We start from the raw sequence: 25,432 nt of genomic DNA on the forward strand, positions 1-25,432 counted from the left end.
TTCTTCATAATAACACACTGATTGTTTTATGATACAAGCTTAAAAAGACTTCAGACAGACATGAGAGGCAGAGAGACGGTACAGAACTCAGTCAGATGTTTGGTCTACGTGAACCTCTCTTTGTCTGTTGTCAATCGTTCCTCACAACCCTCTTTCTCCCTTTATCGACCCATCTGCATTTCTCCTGTCCTCCAGCTTCTTGTTTTCTTCCTTTTCCCCCCTTGATCTTCCTCCTCTTCTCTTATTTTTCCATCAGCCAGTGCCAGCCCGCATCTTTAAACAGCTGTCCCACTTTAACTCATCAATGTCATTGTGTTGAAAAACTATAAAAGCATGAAAAAGCAACAGTATATCATATTTCAGACATCACAAATGACGTAATTTAAAAAGCACAGATCCAATGGTACATTATCAGATCAGATATTTATCTGCTGTCTTCAGCTGCTCGAGGTTTATATTCAATCTGACGCACATTAAAACCAAATGCTGGAATGCAGTCGATGCTCGCTGAACTTTTTATATGTGAGACAGTAAAAGCAGAGCAAAGTAGATTTTTATTGGAGTTGATATACAGCACATAAAAGGGAGAAAATTGGTTTTGAGTCAAAGTGCTGTAAGGACTTGGCACAGCAGTGCAGGATGAAATCACTTTAGAATAAATAGGGATGTATGATCAAGTAAATTCTGCAGGCATGAGTTAGGATTGTATTCTGAAGTATTTTAAATGTGTCATACTGCATATGTGTTGAGAGGATACAGCCTGTAACTGCAACTTTCACCCCACTCTGAATCAAGCAGCCTAGTTCAAACCAACCGATCACAGCTGACCTCTGACCCCTCAGGCTGACTGCCCTGATTTGGAATGAATGGCTTTGACAGGCTTCTGCTTCAAGCTTCAGCACACTGGTACAAGAGCGACACACCAGAGCAGTGTCCTAATAAACATCTAGTAACAATAAAATAATAATTGCCCTGTTTTTCACCTTGTTAGCTTGCTTTGTTGCACATACTTACTTGAAAATGCCAAATTAATTACAATAATATTGTAAAATTGTCAAAAATGACTGATTATATAGAAGTCTATGAGAAAATGACCCTACTTCTCACTTGATTTATTACCTCAGTTAACATTGTAAACATGAGTTTATGGTCTCAATCGCTAGTTTCAAGTCTTCTGCAATACAGCATGATGTTCATTTAGTAAATTATGGTCCAATTTAGAGTCAAATAGACCATAAAGCAGGGTATGCTTTAGGGTGTGGCTACCTTGTGATTGACAGGTCGCTACTACGGCGTTGTCTGGTCTGGGGGTTGTCTGCGCTTTCGTCTTACAACTTTAACCCTTTCACAGTGTGTTTTAAGTTCACGAAAGTTGATTGTAACATTTTGGACGCCTAAAATGACTTATTCAGTGTTCAGTTGTACTTAGCTCCACCCTCTCGTGTCACCTCTGGTTGCAAAAAAACAAGATGGTGACAGACAAAATGCCGAGATCGAGGCTTCAAAACGTCAGTCCACAAACCAAAGGGTGACGTCACGGTTACTACGTCCACTTCTTATTTAAAGTCTATGGTGCTAATTAGCAAATGTTAGCATACTAGCACGTTGTCTGGCAAACATCAGCATGTTAGCATGTTGATGTTAGCATTTAGCTCAAAACACCGCTGTGCCTATACAACCTGACAGTGCTGCTTGCATGACTGTGGATAAAAACCTTCTCCTATGTCAAAATATGTATTCATAGGCAATATTCCACATTTATGATAGCTGAAGATTGAAGCATTTTTGAATATTTACACTGAACATCCCTGTTAATGTCTTTCACAAAATTCTCATTTCAGCTAGAAATATGGTGAATAACAGAAGCAACCATTGTAATAAATGCATACTGTATATTACACCTTGTTAATGTTTTGAGTACACAGACATAGAAACCACACACTATCAACACTTTTGCCTAAACCTCTGTCCTTAAAGCGCACATATCTCATCCAGATGCACAAGCTGGACTTCATTATGAAACATATGCTACGCATATTCCCATTTGGCTTGTATAAACCCATACTTACTGTGCTCGTTTAATCGTCACATGTGGCTGAGAAGCTGCTCTGACCACTGAGCCAGATCCATCTCAGAACTATTACGCCATGAATCAGACTGGAATTAATCTTGACCATTGGAGAGTAGAAGCATGTGATGTGAAGCCCCCTGAGACTTGCAGACACTCCACCCTGCAGAAACAGCTACAACGCGTCCATGCCTCCAGAGAAGGTCTCTCAGATGAAAGGAATTTCTGTCTGAGAGTTTGTCTCTGAACACACTGATCATCAGCCGACTTTATCTCTGAGGTGTTCCTTCCTCTCTCTCATTTCTGTCATATATAACTGTACGAATGAATGCTGAATCCAGACTGAATGCCACATCTGGGTAGCTCTTTTGTGTGTACGGAGTTACAATACAGTAGGCTACAGTATGTGTATGCCATGCACTTAAAGTTGTATCCGTATAGTCTGGAATGTGTGAAAGTTTCACCCCTTGTCCTGTTCATGAATGCAATTGTTTAGTTTATTTAATATTCATGTATACATTCCAGATTTAGGAAGGAGGATGATGTGGATGATGTATGTGAGAACTTGTCTGGGAATAGCAGCACACTGTCTACTACTGGAAACTGTGCAGCTGCAGTCTTTCTCCATTAATTGTGGAAGAACTGCAGATAGATCAGGGTGTGGTACAGTTTTACAAAAGCATAACAAGATAATACAACACATATTGTTTTTATTCTAGTGAATTTCATTCCATTCCACCGTATAGCAGGCCCATCTAAAATCTAACACCTATTTTTGTATCTGTAGTAAGTATTCTTCGTTTCAATTAATTTTCGATGTATTGTTCTCTCGTTTTAAAGTGAATCAGCTAGAAAAGTTAAAAAGTTTTAAGCTAACTCACGGAGCTAACGTTTCATTAGGTAGCTAGCTACAGCGTATAAAATCTACTGGCTACAGTTGTAGTTTCCAGCCCGTTCTCATTCCCAGGGCGTCTGTATGAGAAGCATCGGGTTTTCAATTAACTACAATGTAAACCCGTCCGCGTCAATATGAAACGCTCAGAGAAAGTGGTCGGGAATGTGTTGGCGTAGTTCAAAGAGCGAAAAAAAGGGTGAGTGGGAGGGATGGTGGATGGGTCCAGCAAACACAGGGCTTTCATCCAGGAGACCGCTGTTTGTGTCCCGTCCGTTAAGTCTCACTTTCACTTTACAAACGTATTCATTTTAAGCCAAACCATGATGTTCTTTCCTCAACCTAACTAAGTGGTTTTGTTGCCTAAACCTAAGCAAGTGTTTTTGTTTGAATTCACAGTGTTAACCACGTGCTTACTGCAACCACAAAGTGACGTCAATATGTGACGAGTTGGGATGAGAACGTGTTGTAGTTTCAGGTAACAAAATCAGCAGTCGGCAGCTAGAAAGGAGAAGCCTGCTATTGTCTATCTCTCTCAAAATTACTGAGAATTTTGGTCGGAGTAAACTACATTATTTCCAAAAACAGAAGCTTGACAGACGTAACACGAGTAACTAAGAGGAACAGAGCTTAGCAAACTTTTACAAAATATCTTAAAGGGATAGTTTGGGTATTTTGAAGTGGGGTTGTACAGTATAAGGTACTTCTTCATATTTAGTGTATTACCTACAGTAGATGACGGTGCCGGTGTCTCCTTCCAGCCGCGGTCGGGAGGCTGAAGCAGGAAAACCCAACACTAGGATCAGCATTGATTCATAGAGAGACCTTCGTCTGGTCAGCTAACATTACTGCCAAGCAGGTGAAATATAGAGTGAAATTATGGTTTTAGCTGACGTGTGTCGCCTCACTGTTTTGAGCGATGCTCGTTCATGTCTATTTAGAGCGAGCACAAGCGCGAGACCAACGCTGACTTTCGTTGACTTAACGGCCACAGGTGTCGCTGTTAACAAGCATTTTGGATTCTTACAAACAGTCCCTTTAAAGGGATATTGATTGATCTTTCTTTTCGGGGGTTAAAATACGTTTTGCTGCTGGCCCCGTCCAGAGCAGTAGGCTACAGTTGCTTTGCTCCTGTGCCGGTACTCCTGTCTGCTTCTCCAATGTACCTCATACGACCCCACTTCAAAACACCCAAACTATCCCTTTAATTGCACCTCTGCACTATAATGGAAAGGCTCATCTCTCTGTATGTCTCACATATCCATGTGGTCTCTTCCACTACCTCCCCCTTTTCTGTTCTCTCGTTTTTCCCACTCTAACTCTTTACTCTGTCTTTTGTGTAAGTGAAGCCGGGGCCTCCCAGTGACATGAGCCCTGCTCCTGTAAAACTAATAATGACTGAGATTTGTGCGGGCTTGGCATTCTTTCTCCCTTTCAGTGCAAGACACTGAGAATGGAGTGAGGGGAGGGGACGGGAAGGGGAGAAAGGTCCAGTGGTAAGGTGGGGGGGTGAGACGGGGGGATGTCCTAGTTTGAGTGGCTGCAACTTGGGAAGTTGTGAAAAAGGAAGACAGAGAGGCCCCTTTCCCTGAAACACCACATGCTTTCATTTTTTTATGGGTCAATGCCACTGAAATCACACTTTATCCTCACTGAACATGTCATACAGCCACAGGAATGCACACACATGGACACATTCATACACATCCAGGTGTTCCCTCCCACACTGTCATATAAATCATTCATATCCTGTCCCTAAAGAAAAATGTAAACATGGATGTTGGACAGTTAATGGTTACAGTTCATGCTGGAACTCTGAGCTATAGCAGTCAACAAGTATTTCCAAACCCCACACTTAGCAAAGTCATTTATTTTCCCTCCTACATTACCGCACGCAAGCAAAACATGTGAGGCAAAGCCACAGAATATAAAATATGCCCCGACCGCACTTTGACACAACTCTGTCAAACTCACGTAAAGATCACCAGATGTGCAGCGAGATGCAACTAGGGGCAAGGGGGAGGTCTCACACACACACAAACTACCCTATCTAATACTCTCCCCTCCCTTCTTTCACCCCCTTCCCTCCCCTCCACTCCCCTCCTCTCCTCTCTCCCAGAGACATGTGCGCATGCTGTGCCAGCAGACAGTTCCAGCTCTCAACAACTGATGCACAGACAGCTGCTGTTTCTCCCTTCCCCTGCTCCCCTAACTATTCTCCTTCTTTCGTTTCTTCCCTACACTGCCTCCATTCATCCCCTCTGTACTTTCCCCTTCCTTCTCTCCACTCTGTCATTCTGCCCTGCACTTTTCCTCAGGCGGATATAAAGGCAGGTCCCGTTGGAGGGAGAGGGCTTGTGTAATCTCTGGCTGCACATGAGCACCAGGGAGTTATTGCTTCAGCCGGAAAGGCACCACGGACGCGTGAAAGGACAAACTTTGGAATAAGCAGAGGAAGGAGGAATACCTCTGAGACAGGAAGGGAGGAGACGCAGAAAGAGTTTGGAGCTGGGGTGCAGGACACAGACCATGCCGGGCTCTGTGGTGCTGCTGCTGCTGCTGTCCCTGTTGGTCCTGTCCACAGGAAGTGATGCCAGAAGAATCAGGAAAAGAGGACTCAACCAAAAGGTGGGGCTGCTATAACCTCACCTTTGACTTTTTGCATATGCGTACGTATGAGTGTGCAGCTTTCTTCTTTATCGCTATCTCTATCTTGTGGCTGTTTTCTGAATATCCTCGAGAGTGGGAGTAGGTGAAAGCTCACAGCATTACAGCACAATACCGGCTCTGTTGCAGAGAGCCGGTTTCACACACTGAGAGCAGTTTTGTGGCCGAGGTGAGAGGTGGTCAAGTTGACTGCCTGGTATGAGTGTTTTGATCCAGTAGTGAAAAGAGCAGTGGTGTAAATTAACCAAGTATAATATAAATATGTTTATTTCTTACCGAGAGTTAGATGAGAAGATCAGTACCATTCTCATGTCTGTCTGGGTAATATAAGGCTACAGCCTACAGCTGACTAACTAAGCTTAGCATAAAGACTGGAAGTTAAACAGCTCGCAAAACAGCGAGCTTGGCTCCACCACCTACCAGCACCTCTAAAGCGCACTAATTACCTCCGCCAAGGCCAAAGGCCTAAGAAGGAGGTTATGTTTTCACCGGCGTTGGTTTGTTGGTTTGTTTGTTGGTTTGTCCGTTTGGACGATAACTACAATAGTCCGCGATGGATTTTAATGACATTTTTTGGAGGGGTGGGGTGCGGCACAATGAACAATCCATTCGATTTTTGGATTCTGTGCATTAACACCACAGGCCACCCCAGGGGGGCAGGGACGTACATGAAACCTGCCTTGGCGAAGGTCTGCGCTCTCTGAGTGCACTTCTACTTAACACACTATTATCACGTTTTGGTAAGTTGCTGGAAAATAATACTAAGTGCCACACTATTTCTTGGCCAGGAGCAGTGACATCCAGAACATAACTGCAACTTGTCGTATTTCATTTTGAATTTTTTTTTTGTGTGGATTAAACAAACAAGATAAATCGTACATGTGGTTTTTCCACTTTGGCTTCTGTATGGATTGAAAAAACAGCCTTGCTGTTACCGCCCTGTTTCCAGTCTCTATGCTAAGCTAAGCTAAGCTAACCATCTGTAGCATTATATTTACCACAAAAAACATTTAAGTATAGTGCCAAGAAGTGAAAGTCAATTCTTCGTTTCATTGCAATATCAGCTCCAAGCAAAGCTACGCTTCCGCCATTTTGGACTGAAAGCGACTACCGGCCACCAGTAAAAAGTCTGCCTAAAAAGTGCCGCAAAAAAGTAAAACAACATTATTTCTATTTGATTGTCATATTCTACTGAAATGGCCTGTGTTGAACAATAAAATGTTATAAATATAATAAGCGTTTTCAGTCCAAAATGGCGGCAGCGGCTGTTGTCAAAAAAACACTTTTTGTTTACCGTGCAGATATGTGCAATTGAGTGTGTTTTTGAAGAAATTGTACTTTACTTAAGTATATCCACTTTATGCTATACTTCTTTTTACTTTTACTTAAGGGATAGGGAAATATATTTTTTATTTCATTACATGTATTTGATAGCTATAATTATTACTTGGATTACAGATTAAGATTATGATGAATTGTTATAGACCAGACCTTATAAAGTGGTCAATATTAGCTCCATTTCAACATCACACTCCCTAATAATAATGTAGCACCTTGAAAAAAGGATATCCTGCTGAGTTCTTTTGCAACGTTTCATACATTTTACTGGTAATGGTTCTGTGCTTTTATGTAACATTTTGAATACAGGATTTTTACTTGCAATGGAGCATTACTACATTGTGATATTGCTTCGAGTAGAAAATCTGAATCTGTCTTCCACTGCTGGAAAAGAAACAGTTTGGGAGCAGACGCGCTTTGATTTTTGAAGCATGAAAAATCAACATAGACAGGAGAGTTTCTCAGTTTTTCAGGAACAGAAAGTGAAGTGTGCAACAGGTTGGAATAAGTCGCTGATTTTTCCATATGAGTAATTGAAGGGCACACAGGATGCACAACTGTTGTCTCTGTGTGTTGTGTGTGGGTGTGTGTGTGTTTGTAGTGGATTATTATGGCAGGAACTGAACTTGCAGACCGGGCCCCTGCTTGTTAGCTCAGCTCAGTGTAGCTGATTGATCATCCCTAACAAGGGCTCACTGTAGCGTGCTGCCTTCTCTTTCTTTTTCTCTCTCGTGCTTCTATGTTCTCACTTTCTAACTGGTTTATGCCCTCATTGGCCTTTATCCCTCTTCCCGTCTCTCATATGAATCAGTTACCCTTTCGCCCTCATTCTACTCTGCTTTCTCCTTCCCCTCGCCCATGTGCACACCACCCCCCGTTTTCCCTATTTCAAAATCTCTTTCTCTCGTCTCCTCCTGCTCTCAGGATGGGCCAAAAGCACCGTCTTGCTGGACTCTGCTTCAAAGCTGCTGTAATTGGAACATGCTGAGACGGCTGTGCAGATGGAGTTTGTCTCTTTCCCTCTGAACCTTTTCATCTCTGCATCTTTCAATCTATCATTTTTTTTAATCACCTCCCCCTCACACACACACACACACACACACACACACACACACCTCAGCCTCATTCATAACACCACTGGGGCCGTGCAGAAAGACAAATTATAGTCACTGAGTATTTCACGTAGGCACTGCGCTATGCAATAGTGTGTCTTGAAAGGAAAAATGGTAAAAAATGCATAACGCACTAAAGGCCACCAGCATGCTCAGTACCTGTCTTGCATTCCTCTGATAATTACACTAGATTTCACAAGATTTATTATTATTTTTTAATATATCTATTTACTTATTGATATATATTTTTTTCCCTTTTGTCATTTATCTCCTTTCCCTCCCCCTCTCCCTTCTTTTCCATTTATTTAAAATATTACTGTATGAATAGTAGAGCAGGGAGAGAGTGGAAAAAAGTACATTAAAAAAATAATAATAAAAATAAATTAAAAAAAAAAAGTTAGAGAGAGAAAAGTGGTGGTGGTGATAATGATGTAGTGTTGTGATGTAATATAAAGCATATGTTGTATTTGCACGTTTTTCAGGGGGGTTGGTAAAGATGTTTGGGTGATTACAGAGATGCCGGTAAACACAGTACTAATAGTTACAGAGAAAAGAAAAAAAAAGATAAAATAATATCACATCGGTATTGCAAACTTTTAACCAGATAAAACAGAAAAAAATACATTAAAAAAAAATTAGAAAATAAGTGAATAGACAGTGTAGTGGAAAATTGACAGGTTGATGGTAGGTGAGTAAATATGAAAGTAATATTAAATATAGTATGTCCATTTTTTCTTGCTATTAAGAGAGACCCACAGGAGATAGTTAGTAGATAAATAAAAAAAGACGATATTGAATATTACAAACTCATAATCAAAATAAATAAAAACATATATATTTACATACATACATGCACATATACTGTACACACACACAGGTTTATTTTTCTAAATACACACTATGATCACCTGAATCATATTTTATGTATTATTTATTAAATAAGAATACATTCCTAAATGTAGATTGGAAATGTATTATCAAAATGTAAGCAGAATATTTTTTACTTGCATTATGAAATCTACACTTTCACAATTCATATAAAATATATTTTCAGTTATGTTTTCTTTGCCTCTATATCTTGCTGTCTTTGCAGACTTGGCCTTAACTTCCTTTATCTGACTTACATGTAAAGCTCTTACCAGAAGGGTGTGTGTTTGACCTCTGGGTCAGATTGTCTTGGGGATCAGAGTCATCTCCTCCATCCTTTCTTATCTAGACCTTCCCCCTGCCACGAGGTTCAAAGGTCACCAGTGGCACTTTCCTAATTTCCTCTTTGTGTTTGACAAGGGGAATGCCTGCCTAATAACACATGGTATGTAATAAGGGTGTAGAGGTAAGAAACAGGCGTGAGACGGTAACTTACAATCAAGAGAAACGCGTTTGATGGGTGGATGGGAAAACAGGTGGAATGGCAAAGTCGCACACACACACACACACACACACACAGATTATTTCGTCTCATACAGCCATAACACAGTCTGGCTCAGACACTTAGCTGGGCATGTCAGTGAGCACGAACAGTGTCTGAGGCTACCACCATAAATCTTTACAGTTTTCATTTATTTGATGTGGACCATTCTGACAGCACCTGGTATTTAAACAGGGGCCCTGCAGATGCTCAGAAACATGTGTACTTCCTGTTCGTGTCCTGGCCGGCTGTTTAACTTGGCCTGGGGCCACTACGTAAAACAAAACAAATCCACACGCTGCTTGTTCACTGATGGAAATTTGTAGCTTTTAAGGAAGTGATATTTTGTAAAGATAAGATTAGTTTACAAAATGTAATAGGGCTGTCAGAGTTAACACGATAATAACGCGTTAACGTAAATTAGTTTTAATGCCACTAATTTCTTTAATAATAACAATAACAATAATAATAATAATACATTTTATTTGTAACGCACTTTACATTTGAAACAAATCTCAAAGACACGATAACACGTTAACACAGCTTGCAATTTATACCTCATAGCAGGCTCAGTTTTAAAGCAGTTTTAAGAGTTAAGAAACTGGCATCATATGAAACTAGAAAAAACCTAAGGAATCCATTGGTAGAAACCATGTCATACTAGCTTATCGCAAAGGAGGCTAAATAATGCTCCAAACTTACGCTAAATTTTGGCGAGGAAAAACTGTCATGGCCATTTTCAAAGGGGTCCCTAAACCTCTGACCTCAAGATATGTGAATGAAAATGGGTTATATGGGTACCCACGAGTTTCCCCTTTACAGACATGCCCACTTTATGATAATCACATGCAGTCTGGGGCAAGTCATAGTCAAGTCAGCACACTGACACACTGACTGCTGGTGTTGCCTGTTGGGCTTGAGTTTGCCATGTTATGATTTGAACATATGTTTTATGCTAAATGCAGTACCTGTGAGGGTTTCTGGACAATATTTGTCATTGTTTTGTGTTGTTAATTGATTTCCAATAATAGATGTATACATACATTTGCATAAAGCAAGCATATTTGCCCACTCCCATGTTAATAAGAGTAGTAATACTTGACAAATCTCCCTTTAAGGTACATTTGAACAGATAGAAAATGTGTGTTTAATTTGCGATTAATTGTGATTAACTATGGAAAATCATGCGATAAAATATTTAAATCGATTGTCAGCCTTAATATATATATTTAGCCATTTTTTTAAAATCATAACATCACATGCTCAGCCTACGTGGCAGGCAGCACTCGCCGTGTTACATTATGGACGTATGTTTTATATTTACATCTCTCGCTTTCTTTCTCATGCCCTTTTGTTCCACCGCTTGACTAGTTGAGCATTTTGTTTTGACTCGCATGCAGGATCAGAATGATCTTTGTGCGGCTCGCAGCAGCATGTTAAGATAAAGAGACAGCCTGACACAGCCGGCAGCAGAGCCCTGTCCAGCTGATATCTCTCACACTTATGGATTAATGCATGATGGGTGATGTGGCAGATAATATGGAGAATATGATGAGACAAAGAGGAGAAAGAAGCTCACACATTAATTAATTAATCACACATTAAATGTAACTGAATTACACAATTACATACTGACATGCAGCTCAGCCTGACTGTCCTGCTTCATCGCTATTGAGGGAAATTGTGGTCAAGTTACTCTTTTCAATGTTAAAGTTTGTTTGTGATTATCTGTCTTGAAAACAGAACAGGAAACTTTTTACCTGTGCTGTTGTACAAACTTTCAAATAGTTTGTGGCCTTTAATGCTGAGAGTTGACAAGTCCTGGGAATGCATGACAAATGCGGTACAGCCTTGGCATGCATTAGCTGTTTAAAGGTCACACCAGCATTTAAAATGGCAAAATGCCATTGGAATGAGATGAACAATCTCTGATATTAGTGGATTTGTTTGCAGGGCAAATAAATCCTTGAGACGTTTTCGCATCAAGTTCAACTTTGGTGAACTTTGACCTGCGAATTTGTGCTGTTGACCGATAGCAGCATCTCCCTAAACTGATCTCTATACAAAATTTACTGAAGAGGTAAAATAAAGCTCTCCAGCTAACAAACTTGCTAGCTTATCTCAGTCGGTAATGGGACAATAAGTTCATACAGTTTTAAAAAAATTACTGTCTGCAATCATGCCTGTTTTGTGGAGCAGTTTATAGTCCGACACATGGAGGTCAAATAAAAGTGAATGGTGCAAAGCAGCTAATAAGTTAAGCTGACTTCCTCTGTTTTGGACTTTCCGGCTCTCCGTCCACTCAAAGATCAGCACTGTCTAGATTGGTCAACAGCGCAAATTCGCAGGTCAAAGTTCACCAAAGTTGAACTTGATGCGAAAACTTCTCAAGAATTTCTATGCCCCTGCAAACAAATCCACTAATATCAGAGATTTTCTATCTCATTCCAATGGCATTTTGCCATTTTAAAAGCAGATGTGACCTTTAAACAGCTGATGCGTGCCAAGGCTATTTTGACTGAGTGCTAGCCCAGTTGGCTAGCGAGTTATTTAGCAGTTAGTCCTTAAGGCTCTCTACCCTCCTTTGGAAATCAATTAACAACACAAAACAATGACACATATTGTCCAGAAACCCTCAAAGGAACTGCATTTAGCATAAAAAATATGCTGAAATCATAACATGGCAAACTCAAGCCCAACAGGCAACAACAGCTGTCAGTGTGTTGACTTGACTATGACTTGCCCAAAACTGCATGTGATTATCATAAAGTGGTCAAAAAGGGGAGACTCGTGGGTACCCATAGAACCTATTTTCATTCACATATCTTGAGGTCAGAGGTCAGGGAACCCCTTTGAAAATGGCCATGCCAGTTTTTCCTCACCAAAATTTAGCGTATGTTTGGAGCGTTATTTAGCCTCCTTCGTGACAAGCTAGTATGACATGGATTCCTTAGGTTTTTCTAGTTTATTATCTTCACTCTAGCTTTAAAACTAAGCTCGCTACAACCTCGACCAAAGATCGGCCGAAGCTCGATTGCCTTAATGCGTTAAAGAAATTAATTGCTTTAAAAACATTTTGCGTCACTTCACTTCACTTTAATAACCAAACAACATAAGTACAGTATGTGTAATTTGTTTCTGGTACAGCATGGTAACAAGGCCCAGCTCACAGTTCAGCCGCATCACATAGACATACATTAAAATAACATATCTCACAATAATTTCTATAACACGGTAGGCAAAAAATTGCATAAATGTACGGGAATGGCGTCTACATTTGGGGATATTTTTTGTGAATATTTTGATATGTAAATTTTTCTGTAAACATGGGAGTTATTATAGTCAGTCAGTCATCCAGTTAACCAGTAGTTTCATGAACTGGTGTGTGTGGGGGACTTATCCCAGTCAGATGATGTGAATCTACTGGTCAGAAGCGCATTACACTGAAGCAGGTTGCCGCTCAGTACCATACACACAAACCAAAAACACGAACGCATTTCCACATCAACTGCTGCTTCACTTTTTTCACCTAGGGCTTCTGATGTTCCAGACATTCCTTTTATTTGGCAACAGAGAGATTTTATATTATCACTAACAACAGAGTCTGAGTATGTGAGACCACAGACATAACTCTGCATACCAAATATACAGTAGATGAGTTTCGGGTGCAGTCCCTGCTACCTCAGGCTATGACTGACAGGTAGCAGACGCTATTTCAGACTGTTTTCCCAACAGTAATTAGTTGCATTCACAGATGGTTAACCTCCCTCCTGTCGTGTAAACCACGCCTCATGTGGGTTAAGTCCGTTTGTCTGCATTTCAAGGTTAGACATCACCGCTCTGCCGGTATGTTCAAAGACAGCTTTTCTAAGCTGTGCATCTACCTGTTTGTCTGTCAGCATGTCCTCCCATCACTCATTGAAACTCTCATCTCCCACTGATTTACAGGCCGCACAGTTTAAAGCCTGCAGTGTCTCTATCTATCTGCATGTCTGTCTATCTTTCTGCAAACGGACTGCTGGTATAGAGACAGGAAATGAGTCCTGACAACCCAAAAGCTAACCAGATGTGTGCTGTGGGCTACTTCATGTACCAGACATGGGAGATCTGGCACATTTGATTTGACATTTTAAGTGAGAGAACACAGCTTTTCCTTGTTTATGCATATAAGTGTGCACAACCTTGACCCTGCAGTACTGTATGTGCATAATGTCTGGGTGTTTCTGGGTGTGCATGCATCCTTGTAGTGCATAGCAAGCAGAAAATCTCTGTCTGAGATCTCTGCGTGGAACCATGAACGGCCTGATCTCGGTACAGTTACGGATCCAGACATGGTCTCCAGTGGCCTCACAAACTCCCCATAAACCACACAGCAAGAGCACTAAAAAGAGAGAGATTAATCGTTAACGCCACCATCATGCGACTGCTTTTCAACACCAAAGAGATCGATGACTGGAGGAAGAAAAAAAACAAGAGGAAGAGAGATAGTGAGAGTGTTTCAGAATGACAGAGACAGACAAACAAATAGGGGGGGAAACATGCCCACAGATAGACATGAACGTCCCACACGGGCCTGCTGGCAGCGTCTCTACAGCAGACAGGAGTGTAAATAAACATTGTGGAACATCAGAGAGATGTGAGCAGGATTGTGCAAAAGAGCTCAGGATGTACTGTACAGCATGGCGGCCCTTCTGGCAAAGCTACAAAGACATGATGGGCAGGGGAGAAGACACAAGAGGAGCCCTGAGAGTGATGTAGTTACAGTAAGAGCTGAATGACATGGAGGCAAAAGTACAGTAAAAAAGAAAAAGTATGTTAGAATTTGGCAAGGCTAAGACTCAGGGATCAATACAGTAAAGTAAATACTAAAGAATGAATGGCTTTTGCAGCGTATTCATGTGTACAAGCAAACACACTTTACACACACAGTCACATAAACAGGAAGGGCTCACTTGACCTTTTGTAGGAGATGTTAGAAGCAGATCGGATATGAGACAAGGAGAGTAAGGGCAAGAAGTCATTATGTCATTATCCAATCACAGCAGACTTTGTAGCGCTCATTCATAGATCTAATTGTACCAGAAGACGTCGTGAACCACTCTGGCTCCACTTACTTCCTGAGAACCATGAATGAAGCGTCTGAAAGACCTGTAGTGTACAGTGTGTGGGAGTATGCACATGCAGAACTAACTGTAAAAATGCTCCAGTGATTAGGGCTGGGTATTATTTGAAGGTTTTTTGAGACTGGTGTCGATATGATATCTGCATTTTTTTTATCATACAGTTTTCCATAACACTAAAGAATATGAACATTTTCTATTTAACAAAATGCATCTGAAACGTATAAGTGTTTAATTTTGTCTTAAAGGGGAACGTAACCAATTTTACACATATCATGTCTGTTTGCAGGTCTTTGGAATTGCTGTATGAAAAAAGTTGTAAAAAGCCTTTTGACGCTCCAGAGGGAGCTGTGTGAAATCTGATAAATTGCCTCAAGTGATGTCACTTGATCCTGAAGACTACAAGTTTGAAAATGAAAAAAATCGGGGCGTGCGGAGTTAAACCCGCTCCTAGTCTCTGCTTGAGGCTACATAAGTTGCATTGTGGGTACTGTAGGGACCAGATTTTGACAAGGAAGAAGATTGCATGGGATAACAAAAAGATGACATCTCTGGTTGTGTTGCATCAATTTGTTTTTACTGTCCATGTTAGTGCAATGCTAAATTGGTTGTCTTTTAAGACTTTACAAGACAACACCTTCTCACTCGAACTCGTTAAGTACTGCCTCTTGATCAGTGCCCCTCAGCATCAGAGACCAACGCACGGGGTACCCCTCTTATGTTACTTTTGGATGTGTCAGGAATGGCGTGTCAATATACATAGTATATATAGTCGAAAGGCCAGTGCGTCGCATGCAGTTGCTAAATGCTGCGTCCGTGTGTCGGTATCCAATGCCGAGGGGCAGTACTTTACAAGCTGGAAGTGAGACTGGGCTGTACAAGAACTTTCTTTCTAAAGATTTTTTTGGCCTTTTGACTTTATTTGACAGAGGACAGTGTTGGGGGAGAGGGAGATATGACATGCACCAAAAGTCACAAGGCCAGAATCGAACCCGAGACTTTGCGGTTATATGGCATGCGCTGTAACCTCTCGGCTACCAATGCGCTCCAGAACTAGATTCTTTTGGCTTCTTGGGGTCAGCGCAAAAAGCTATAACACAACATCGACATACTATCATCTTTTAAAGTTGATATCGCTGAACTGTGGCTTATTTACTGGACTTACACTGAAGCAGATCACCACTCTGTACCATAGATACTACACACACACACACACACACACACGCACGCACGCACGCACACCCGCACACACACACAGTTGGCAGCAGAGAGATTTTCCACATTATATCATCTCAAACAACAGAGAGGAAATTCATAGCAAATCCAGTCTGAGTATGTGAAGCCACAGGCTTATTTGTTTCCTTCACTCTGCAAACACAGTACAGATATAGTCACTGTAAAGTTGAAGAATTCATTTGAAAATGCTAAATTGTTCAATCAATCAGACACGGAGTCATTTAGAGTCAAGCCTCCTGATGATTGTAAGTCCACTATTGACTCTCATTTTAGCTCTGTTTTGTTCTCCTGAGAAAAATATCTGGCTCTTTAGCTGCCAAATGCTCCCTTATATTGACTAGCTTGTTGTCACAGTCTCTTTATCAGAGCTTTTTCACTGAAAACAGCTGCCTGCTGCATCTGGAAAGGATGCTGAAGAGAGCAGTAGTGACTCAAAGCAGCTGCGGGTCTCAAAAACAAAACAATGAGCTGAAAGATGCTAAAAAGCTCCGTAGAGCTGAGGGGAACTGTATTGTCAGGTGATAATTCTTTGTGGATTTGTCACTATGAATGTCACCTTTAACATTACACATAGTGACCCATTGCTAATATGAATATATTGATTAGAGCAGCTTTAAATACGAAATAAGTAAACAAGGCTAAGAGTCTGACTAAGGCTTCAATGACAACTTTCTAAACAATACACTTTTTACAGACACACTTCAGCCAGTCCCCCAAAAAATATTGAAATTTGAAACCTAGCCCTACACGTGATGTACAATCAAAACTTGAACTAGTTTCACTAATATGCAGGGTCTCAGAGTAACTTTTACAAGCTCTGACTGTAAGAGCCGCCGCATATTGTTCCCTCCATCCCTCCATGGTGTGAATCCCCCATCCGACCCCCCCCAAAATAACCATCCTTCCACCCGCTAAGCCCTCAGCTGCCAGAACGAATTAATGTGTGTATAAAGTGAACACACATACAGTGTGTGTGATACCACCGTCCGCGCCAAACATTTGCTTTCGTTTTTCCGGTTGGTTTGTAAGAGCGTTCAGTGAGCCTGCCAAATAAACAGCACAGTTTTAATGACCGTGTGCAACCCACAAGCTGATTATCTAATTACTAATCTAGTGTAGAGAAAAAACAAAACCTCTCTCTCTCTCTCTCTCTCTCTCTCTCTGGGATAAACTCCCAAATGAATGGCTGTGACTGGAAAGTCAAAGAAACTCACCCACACAACAGAAAAGACATAAATTCAGGAAAACTGAAACTCTCTTGTTGTTCTTGTTTTTCATCGACATACAAGCCCACCGTCAAAGGTCTATGGTTGACCCTTAAATGGTATCAAGTACAACAATTTACCAACTGACCTATTTCACTGACAGTACAAGTTAAATGTATTTACATGATAAATCAATTTATTGTTATCATTAAAACACCTATCAACTTGTCATCTTAATTTAAAATCAATACATAGGCTAGATAAGACCTGGGATTAAAATCATGTTTTCCCTTAAAATAACATTGTTTGTGTCCATCAAATAAGAGTGAGTTTATGTTTAAAACAATATAATAATAATAATAATAATAATAATAATAATAATAATAATAATAATTACTTTATTTATATAGCACCTTCCAAAACAAAGGTTACATGCTTGATTACAAGCATTACATTGCATGATAAAAGTAATTAACACCCAAAACTTAAGATCTAAACAAAATAAAATCATATAAATACAAAATAAATCACATGGATAGTTACAACAATGCACCATCAGTTAAGAAAAAGCCATAATGACTATGATGGAATAGTGGCAGAATGTGCCAGAGGAACCAAATTTGGGCTTTTATATATTTTTTCTCCTACGGGGGCATGTCCAATGACCCCTCTATAGCTGGCTGCTGTTTCCCACTGGCTTGCTATACTCCAAATCCTTGTGGAAAGCCCTGATAAGGGGCTCAAAAAATAAAAGCCAGTGTACAAAGAGAACAAGAAAATGAAAGGATCAGAGAGGCTATGGCCACATTTCTGGCCAAAGAAAAGTGTGAAGAAGCACCAGGAATGTCCGGCGAAGATCAACGTACAAATGATACCCTCTGTAGCTGGCCCAGTTTTAAAGCTAGAGTGAAGATACTGGTATCATATGAAACTAGACGACCTGGAGTCAACGTGGATGAGGAGCCCGCTTTGGAAAGTCTGTCTCCCTGCCCATAATTCCTAATGGCTGGCCCGTCGACACAGCATGTGTTCTTATGACAAGAAATTAAATTTGAGGCACAGCCATAATGACGCTTTGACAAAGGATTAGATACATACATTCCTGTGCTGTAGAAAGGTTCAAAGGTAACCATCTTGCACCCCAGTGGTTGCTATAAAAGTGATGTCAGACCAGCTAGTAAACAGCACAGTGTTGCTCATTGCTATATGTAACAGAAACAAGAAAGGAGTGGAGTGAACTAGAAACTTGATCACACTGCAGCTTGTTATACAAAAGCAAATACAGTGTATGAGAAAGGATTGAGAGTTAATGTTTAGTCAAGGGCAGCTGTGCTTCTTGGGATTTTGTTGTAATGTTCCCCATGTGTATATAACCGATAACAAACTATAGCTGCTTACACTGTGGCTGAAAACTTGTGATAATTGATACCAGCAGTGTGAAAGCGTATAAACCCACAAATTCTATGATTCAATTCAATGAGCAGGAATTAATAAAGAGCAGCAGCTTAGTAAAAAAAACTATTAAACCACAGAGACCATGGCTGTGATACAGATCTGTGCACATGCACGTGTGCATGCAGGCCTACACTTAATGTTGCCAAAGCCGTCGAAGTGTGCAAAGTGTGTCTTTGCTTGGCTCAGGGTCCTGTGGCCTACGTTCTCCTTCTCAGGATCACCAGGGAAGTGTTTGTTCCCACAGTGAATCACCTTCCCAATCCGGGTCAAGACATTAGCAGGCTTGCATGCATACTGAAGCCAAAACCTCTCTGCCTCTGCTGCTTTTCTCTGCTGTGCTGAAAAGTTGCTGCCCTCTGGTGGTTAAAAAGTGCAATCTATGTATAATTTTATAACCACACTGTGTGAACATCCGGGGAAGTCTTTTATCAGTTTGGAACCAAATGAGAGGTTTCATTTATTGTTAAGTGTCATTCATGATGTTTAAAAACACACAAAAATGTACCTTTACTGGTAACGCTTTATCATAACCATCATTTATAAATGTTAAATTGATAGTTAATTAAACTTAGTTACTAGTTATTTTACTGTAAACAAACAACAAAATGATTAATGATGTTTACTAATAAGTAGTAATGCTATGATTTATTTTATTTCAACAGTTTATTGTCACACACAATATTTTATTTTCTAGATTAGGTATTTGTTAATGATTACCAAATGATTTGTAAACCTTTGAGAAATAATTTGTAAAAGCATCTATAAACATTACATAGATAGATATTTGTAACATTTTGTTAATGGTTATTAATTGGTTTGTTAATCATCCATAAACATTAGTTGGATGGCTATTATTATACCTTGTTAAATGGTTAATAAATACTTTGTAAAGCATCTATAAACATTATGTAGATAGTTAATACTTTGTCAATGATTGATAATTGGTTTCTGGTCCATCTATCAATGTAATGTTTACAGATGTTTTTCAAACAATTTCTTAAAAGTTTACAAATTATTTGGTAATCACTAACAAATACTTAATACAGTATATAAACTGTTATAATGTGTGAAACAATATATTGATAATAAATAGCTTACTAATGTAATCAGAATGTAGTTGTTGTCGTCTCTTATCAGCTATGATACAATATATAATTTATAAACTAATTATTTCATATTACACAAACTAATGACAAAATAACAGAAATTATAGCATTACTAATAATTATTAAACATTATTAATTATCTTTTAATTGTTTGTTAACAGTAAAATACATATTAAATATGTTTAATTAACTATCAATTTACAATTTTATAAATGATGGTTATTATAAAGTGTTACCATATACTTTTATATATGTGCACCTACATGACATCAACTAGTCAGGCCTACAGACCTAACTATATAAATAGATTTTGATCCATGCTGGTGCTAAACTTAATGCTAAAATGTTCACTTATCCAGTGAAATATCTTAACATCTACCAGACCAAACCACATCTACATTCTCATTCATTCATTTATTGGACATGTGTCTCTTTTATCTGTCCCTCAGGACTACGAGTACCCCAACCATGCCCAGTCCACACAGCACCAGAAGAACGACCGGTGTCCACCGCCACCCCAGATGCTGCCAGAGAGAGCCTGTGAGGTGCCAGGCTGTCGCTCGGACTCAGAGTGTGAGCGCCACAAACGCTGCTGCTACAATGGATGCATCTACGCCTGCCTGGAGTCTGTCCAGCCACCACCAGGTCAGCAGCACCAACAGGCAGATGGTTACACACACAAATTGGGCCTCAAACTACCTGGAAATCTGCCTGTTTTTTTGTTTCTGTCTTTAAAACATTGTTGCTGTGGCTGTGTGTATTGTACAGTGTTGGACTGGCTGGTGCAGCCTAAGCCTCGGTGGTTGGGGGGCAACGGCTGGCTGTTAGACGGCCCTGAGGAGGTTCTGCAGGGTGAGTACACACACACACACACACACACACACACACCTGACCAGTCACTGATGGTCAGAGATGCTAAATGCTAATGCAATCCAGCCATGGCTCAGTGAGTATGAACAAAACGGGTTTCATTAAGCACATTTTGGTTTTGTTTCACCTTAGCTCTATACCCTCCTGTCATGTGTGTACCGCTGATGTGCATTTTTGGGTGACATTTTAGTGCTGTTTTAACTTATGCAGTAGTTAAACTTTGACATTTTGTCAGTACATCAGCAGTAAAAGTCACATTTTTGGAGTCCATCTTCATAAGAGGCGAAGAGACCAATTTCTCCACTGTCAATAGTCTCAGTAGACTCAAATAGAATGCATCCACAAGATGCATTACAGCTGGGCATAATTATTGTGTTCCCCTTGACTATTCCTCAGTGAATATAAAAACAATTCTGAAGTTTGCACAATTGGCATGCCATGCTGGCATTCTGAGTGGGAAATGTAGATATGACAGGTTGAGGGAGGACAAGTAAACAAGATAAAACAAACAAACATACGTACTAACCACACAACCACAAAATGACCCTGGTGCATTTCATGTTTGTCATTTCTTCTGATGCACAGTATGTTTTCTGCCCACTAGCTGAGGCCTGCAGCACAACTGAGGATGGAGACGAGCCTCTTCACTGTCCTACAGGCTACGAGTGCCACATCATCAACCAAGGAAACCCTGCTGCTGGCATCCCCAACCGGGGACAGTGCATCAAGCAACGTGGCAACTCCGGTATGGTAGCTAAAATAGCTGAACAGTCGGCCATGATATGGCTTTGAATCCAGGCCTTTGACACACATCATCTCCTGCTTGTCTGATCTAATGGGACTTCTCTCCAAAGTGTGTGCTCTTTTAAAGAGCTAAGGGACATGGGCAGGTTGCTCCGCTATACTAGCAGCTGTGTATATCTCTTGGCACATCACATGCTGTTAGGTGCCAAGTTTCTCCTATTAAATACATCTGAAAAAATACTAATTGGAGTGGCCTGGCACATCCAATTAGACTGTTGTCAGGCTATCAAATAGGCGTTATCAGTCGCTATAAGCCCCATAGATGTGGGTCAATAGGGGCCTACTACACCCACCAGTAGGTTTTATCATCTATTCAGCTGGACAATCACCAAAATAAGTTATAAAAGAAGACTACAGCGACCTCTAGCGACCGTAGTAATTATGACAAGAGCAGAAGCCGAAGTCAGGCGCTGTAGTATAGACAGTGTGAAAACTCCATAAGGGGTGGAGGCCTGGCAACACAGTAGATTGCTTCAACTTATGATCTGTGTCCGACGCAGTTGGCAGAAATATTAAACTAATGACCTAATCAAAAGAACATCACGTTTTTACTTTATATATCTCTTAATTGCTGTTCAAGCAAAAAAAAAAGTGCAGCGATATAGAGATCAGATGTCAATCTGTTATTTTGCTCTTTTTATTTTGGCCGTTTTATTTACAGATGGACGTGGTCTGAGGCACAAATACTTCAAGGACTACAAGGACTACTTAGGTAAGTGAGGTAATGTGGACAACCTGATAACCTGCGCTATTACTGAATCAGACATCGGTGCTAATCTGCCTGACATAATGATTTCACTGACAGGTACCAGTTCCAGCAATGCAGTGGGCTACGAAAAACATCATCAAAAGCACCTGGGATGAGGTGTGTTTTCACCCACTTTGAACCATCATGTCGTATTAAAAACCTCTGCACCTTTAACTCCCTTTTAGACAAATCCTTATGTTTTCTTTTGCTCTCAGATCAACCTGACCTCAGCCTCAGCTACGACCATAACATAACCTCAAACATCAGCCCATTCGATCTGCTCTCATCACAACTGAACCAGGATCAGACCATTTTTACCAGACCTACAGTTGCTACCTCCTCTTTGCAAAGCCCCATATTGCAGCCTGTCCTCAGACACGTAGTCTGACGTACCCACAGCACGCAGCCAAAGAAATAAGTGGGGTTTTTTGTCTCTCCGTCTGGTGTCTGTGAAAGAATGGAGCAGAGGGTGTGCACCAAAGCTTTTCATCAAACGTCTCATATTTTTTTTCTTTCATTTCTTTACAACCCTCGCCCGCCCTGAAACAGATTTTTATTCTCACAAACACTCCCTCTAACCTTACAGCTGGTCAGCAGTGGAAATCAAAACCATGTGGTCGTGTTGCTCATTCTGTCTCTCTTGTTCTCAGAAGTACGGTGCTCAAATTTCCTGATCTGATATCTGGAACGTTTTATAGACAAATAGGAAAAAAAGTCCAGCTGCAGTGGTTCTCATCTTTAAATCCAATCCAAATGGGGTTTAATATTCAAACTAATAACTCTAACTAAAAGAATAAATGCCATATGAGTGTGTGGATTGTGTCTGTTTTAAGAATCTGGAACAGCTGTAGATTAGTTCCTGCCAACAGATGCTGGCAGTGACTTCATTGCTATGAAAATCAAAAGCAAAATAAAGGTTCATTTGAGAGAGATGAAGATTTAAAGAGATGCTCCACCTGTGACAATATACAAAATGTTATACTGAAAAGACTGACATGGGGTGGATGATCCCTTCAAATTTTAACGTTGTATATATCTGTGATAAATTTCCTTAAATAAATGTAGTGAAACAAGTCATAAAGTTGTTCAAACATTTCAATAATTTTCAATTATCATACTGCATAATTTAAAAAAAATAATGGTCTTTCTATTAGACTCCACACCATCACATTACATTCCCCTGTTGCAGGGCAGATATGTTAATAAAAAGGGCTTTAGCACATAGAAGATATTTAAAACTCAAACTGCTTCGGTCAAATGTAGGTCGTCGCTGTTATCAATCCAAATGGTGCTCAGTTTCATCGCTGCCTATAATAATAATAACAGGAGAATAAGCTGGTCACATAATAAGCTGAAGGTGTCAAACAAAACGCTGTAACCATTCTCTATGTGCAGAGCTAAAGTGATGTCTGAATGTTGCTATCTGACTGGTGCTGTAATGTTTAATCTAAATAAACCACATTGTTGAAGTCAGTCTGAGTTTTGTGATGTTTTTTCTGTTTTTTGCAGGTGATCTTAGGACTCAAATGGACTAAGGACTATAATTACATTGACAAATCAGGAAAAAAAGAACATAGTGCCATTGCAATGACTACACCACAGACTGTTCTCTATCCTGTTAATTGTCATTATTCTGTAGCAGTAGATTTAGGTGAAACAAATGTGAGTTGAGTACAGTGTTTAGTCTCCATTTGTTGTAGCTTCTAAATAAGACTTCAGGGAGTCTTTAGTCTCAGGATAGTATCAGCAAAATGTCTAGAAATAGACACCCCCTCCTTGAATCTAAGAAAAACCAACCCTCAATATTTTCTGATGTCATCACCCTAAAAACAATTACAAATCCTTGAACAAAATCTTCAATTTAATAATAGTGTTAGAGCCTAAATAGTTATTTTTTTGTAATTGTAAATAAATGTAAGTTATGGTGCGGTTAGATTGCAGAATATTTCGTTTGATAAAAATATGCTGTGAATTTTGGAAATGATTACATCGATATTTTTTCAATACATTTTGACATTTGAACTTAACAACATTCTGGAGTTATTGGAAATGTTTGGATCACACAAGTCTGAAATAGGGCTAACCTAATGCTTCGAAGCTACGACCGTTGCCATGGTGATCGACCTCCAAAGCAGTATTTGAATGCTTCAGGGTTTTTTTATATAAGTATGTAATAATAAAGTATAAATCCCAAAATAGTTCATGAAATAAGTAATAATCCCAAACATTATTCATTATTCATATTCAACATTAATTATTATTAGTTATTCTTAGACAGATATTGCTGTTTGTTATGTGTAGAGGTGCATGTGTGCACAGTAGTGCGGCAGCGGCACTGTCACAAAGCTTCGAATACCTTCAAATATTTCTCACCAAAGCTTCGAAACCCCAAAAATTGTATTCCGGACAGCTTTAGTCTGAAAAAATCCTATGTAGTCAGTACTGGAATTTAATTCTACAAGTAGTATAATACTAATAATATTAGCATAAGCTGATCTTTATCACAAATACCAGGTTTAAACAGAATGTGGCCTACCAAGAAGCAAAAAAAATAGACCTTTTTAAATAGTTTGATGTACAGACTTTTGCATAAATTATCCAGTAAGTGTTATTATGATTTTAGTTATACATGTGCAAATCTAATTGTGACAGCCTCAGAGCAGACAAATCCTGGTGCACCCTTTGTGATCTTTGGCGGCCCCCTGAGAAGGGCCCGGACCCCAGGTTGGGAACCACTGCTCTACATAGTATAAATGAAATGTATTTAACATGAAGTGACTGTACAATAAATATGTTCTTCTAGGACAGAGGTGCTTAGTTAAGAACAAATGTGTAATAAATGAATATGTGTACATAATCATGAATCATAAATGCAGCATCAAGGCAATGGGAGACAGATGGTTCACATTAGAGGCAGAATTAAGTGTCACTGCCCACCTGGTGCTTATCAGCCAAACAGTGAGAAAGAGAGAGGAAAAGGTGTTTGCCTACACGAATCAAGCTTTTTACTTTTGGTGCATTCAAATGAAACTCATGAGCTGCTGTTTACAACATGGGAAGTCGTGTACACGATTTGCTTGGCGTTCAAGTGGTTAAGACGTGAGAACACCGCTGCTAAGCAACGGCAATATTAACGTTACTGCCGGCATCTAGAAGCCACAGAGGCAAACAATTAAGCGAGCTAGCAGGCGGGTAACATAATGCAATAAATGCATAATGACAGAGGAAAATGATGAGGCCTCGAACCTCCTCAGACCTATTATAAAATTACAAAGAAAAACAATATGCAACTAAAATGACAATATATTAATTTATTATGCACCTAAAAATGTACTTCCATGGCCTCCGCCATTTCTGACAACGTCAACAAACACGTCACAACTCGTGAACTCAGAGCTTTCAG

The 25,432-nt window shown here is 40.0% G+C and overlaps 1 protein-coding gene and 1 long non-coding RNA gene across 3 annotated transcripts; one reads left to right on the forward strand and one right to left on the reverse strand.

Moving 5' to 3' along the window:
• On the reverse strand, positions 1 to 2,434 carry LOC119487600. The gene is made up of 2 exons (XR_005206741.1): positions 2,070 to 2,434; positions 1 to 323 (listed from the first exon to the last, which is right to left on the reverse strand). It is a non-coding gene; the product is annotated as an uncharacterized LOC119487600 (long non-coding RNA).
• A 2,647-nt stretch (positions 2,435 to 5,081) lies between these two features.
• wfdc1 (WAP four-disulfide core domain 1) lies at positions 5,082 to 23,502 on the forward strand. 2 transcript variants are annotated; one of them, XR_005206738.1, is made up of 7 exons: positions 5,082 to 5,588; positions 20,057 to 20,252; positions 20,376 to 20,459; positions 21,082 to 21,222; positions 21,943 to 22,002; positions 22,087 to 22,146; positions 22,245 to 23,502. XR_005206738.1 is itself a non-coding variant. In XM_037768620.1 (7 exons), the coding sequence occupies exons 1-6, from the start codon at positions 5,490 to 5,492 to the stop codon at positions 22,143 to 22,145; spliced, it is 630 nt and encodes a 209-aa protein (XP_037624548.1). In that variant the 5' UTR covers positions 5,086 to 5,489; the 3' UTR covers position 22,146; positions 22,245 to 23,502. The 2 variants fall into 2 exon arrangements, 1 of the variants encoding a protein (XP_037624548.1); XM_037768620.1 differs by having other exon boundaries at positions 5,086 to 5,588; positions 21,943 to 21,993.
• The last annotated feature ends 1,930 nt before the right edge of the window (positions 23,503 to 25,432 follow it).

The sequence above is a fragment of the Sebastes umbrosus genome, chromosome 4, assembly GCF_015220745.1.
Source record: "Sebastes umbrosus isolate fSebUmb1 chromosome 4, fSebUmb1.pri, whole genome shotgun sequence".
NCBI lineage: Eukaryota > Metazoa > Chordata > Actinopteri > Perciformes > Sebastidae > Sebastes > Sebastes umbrosus.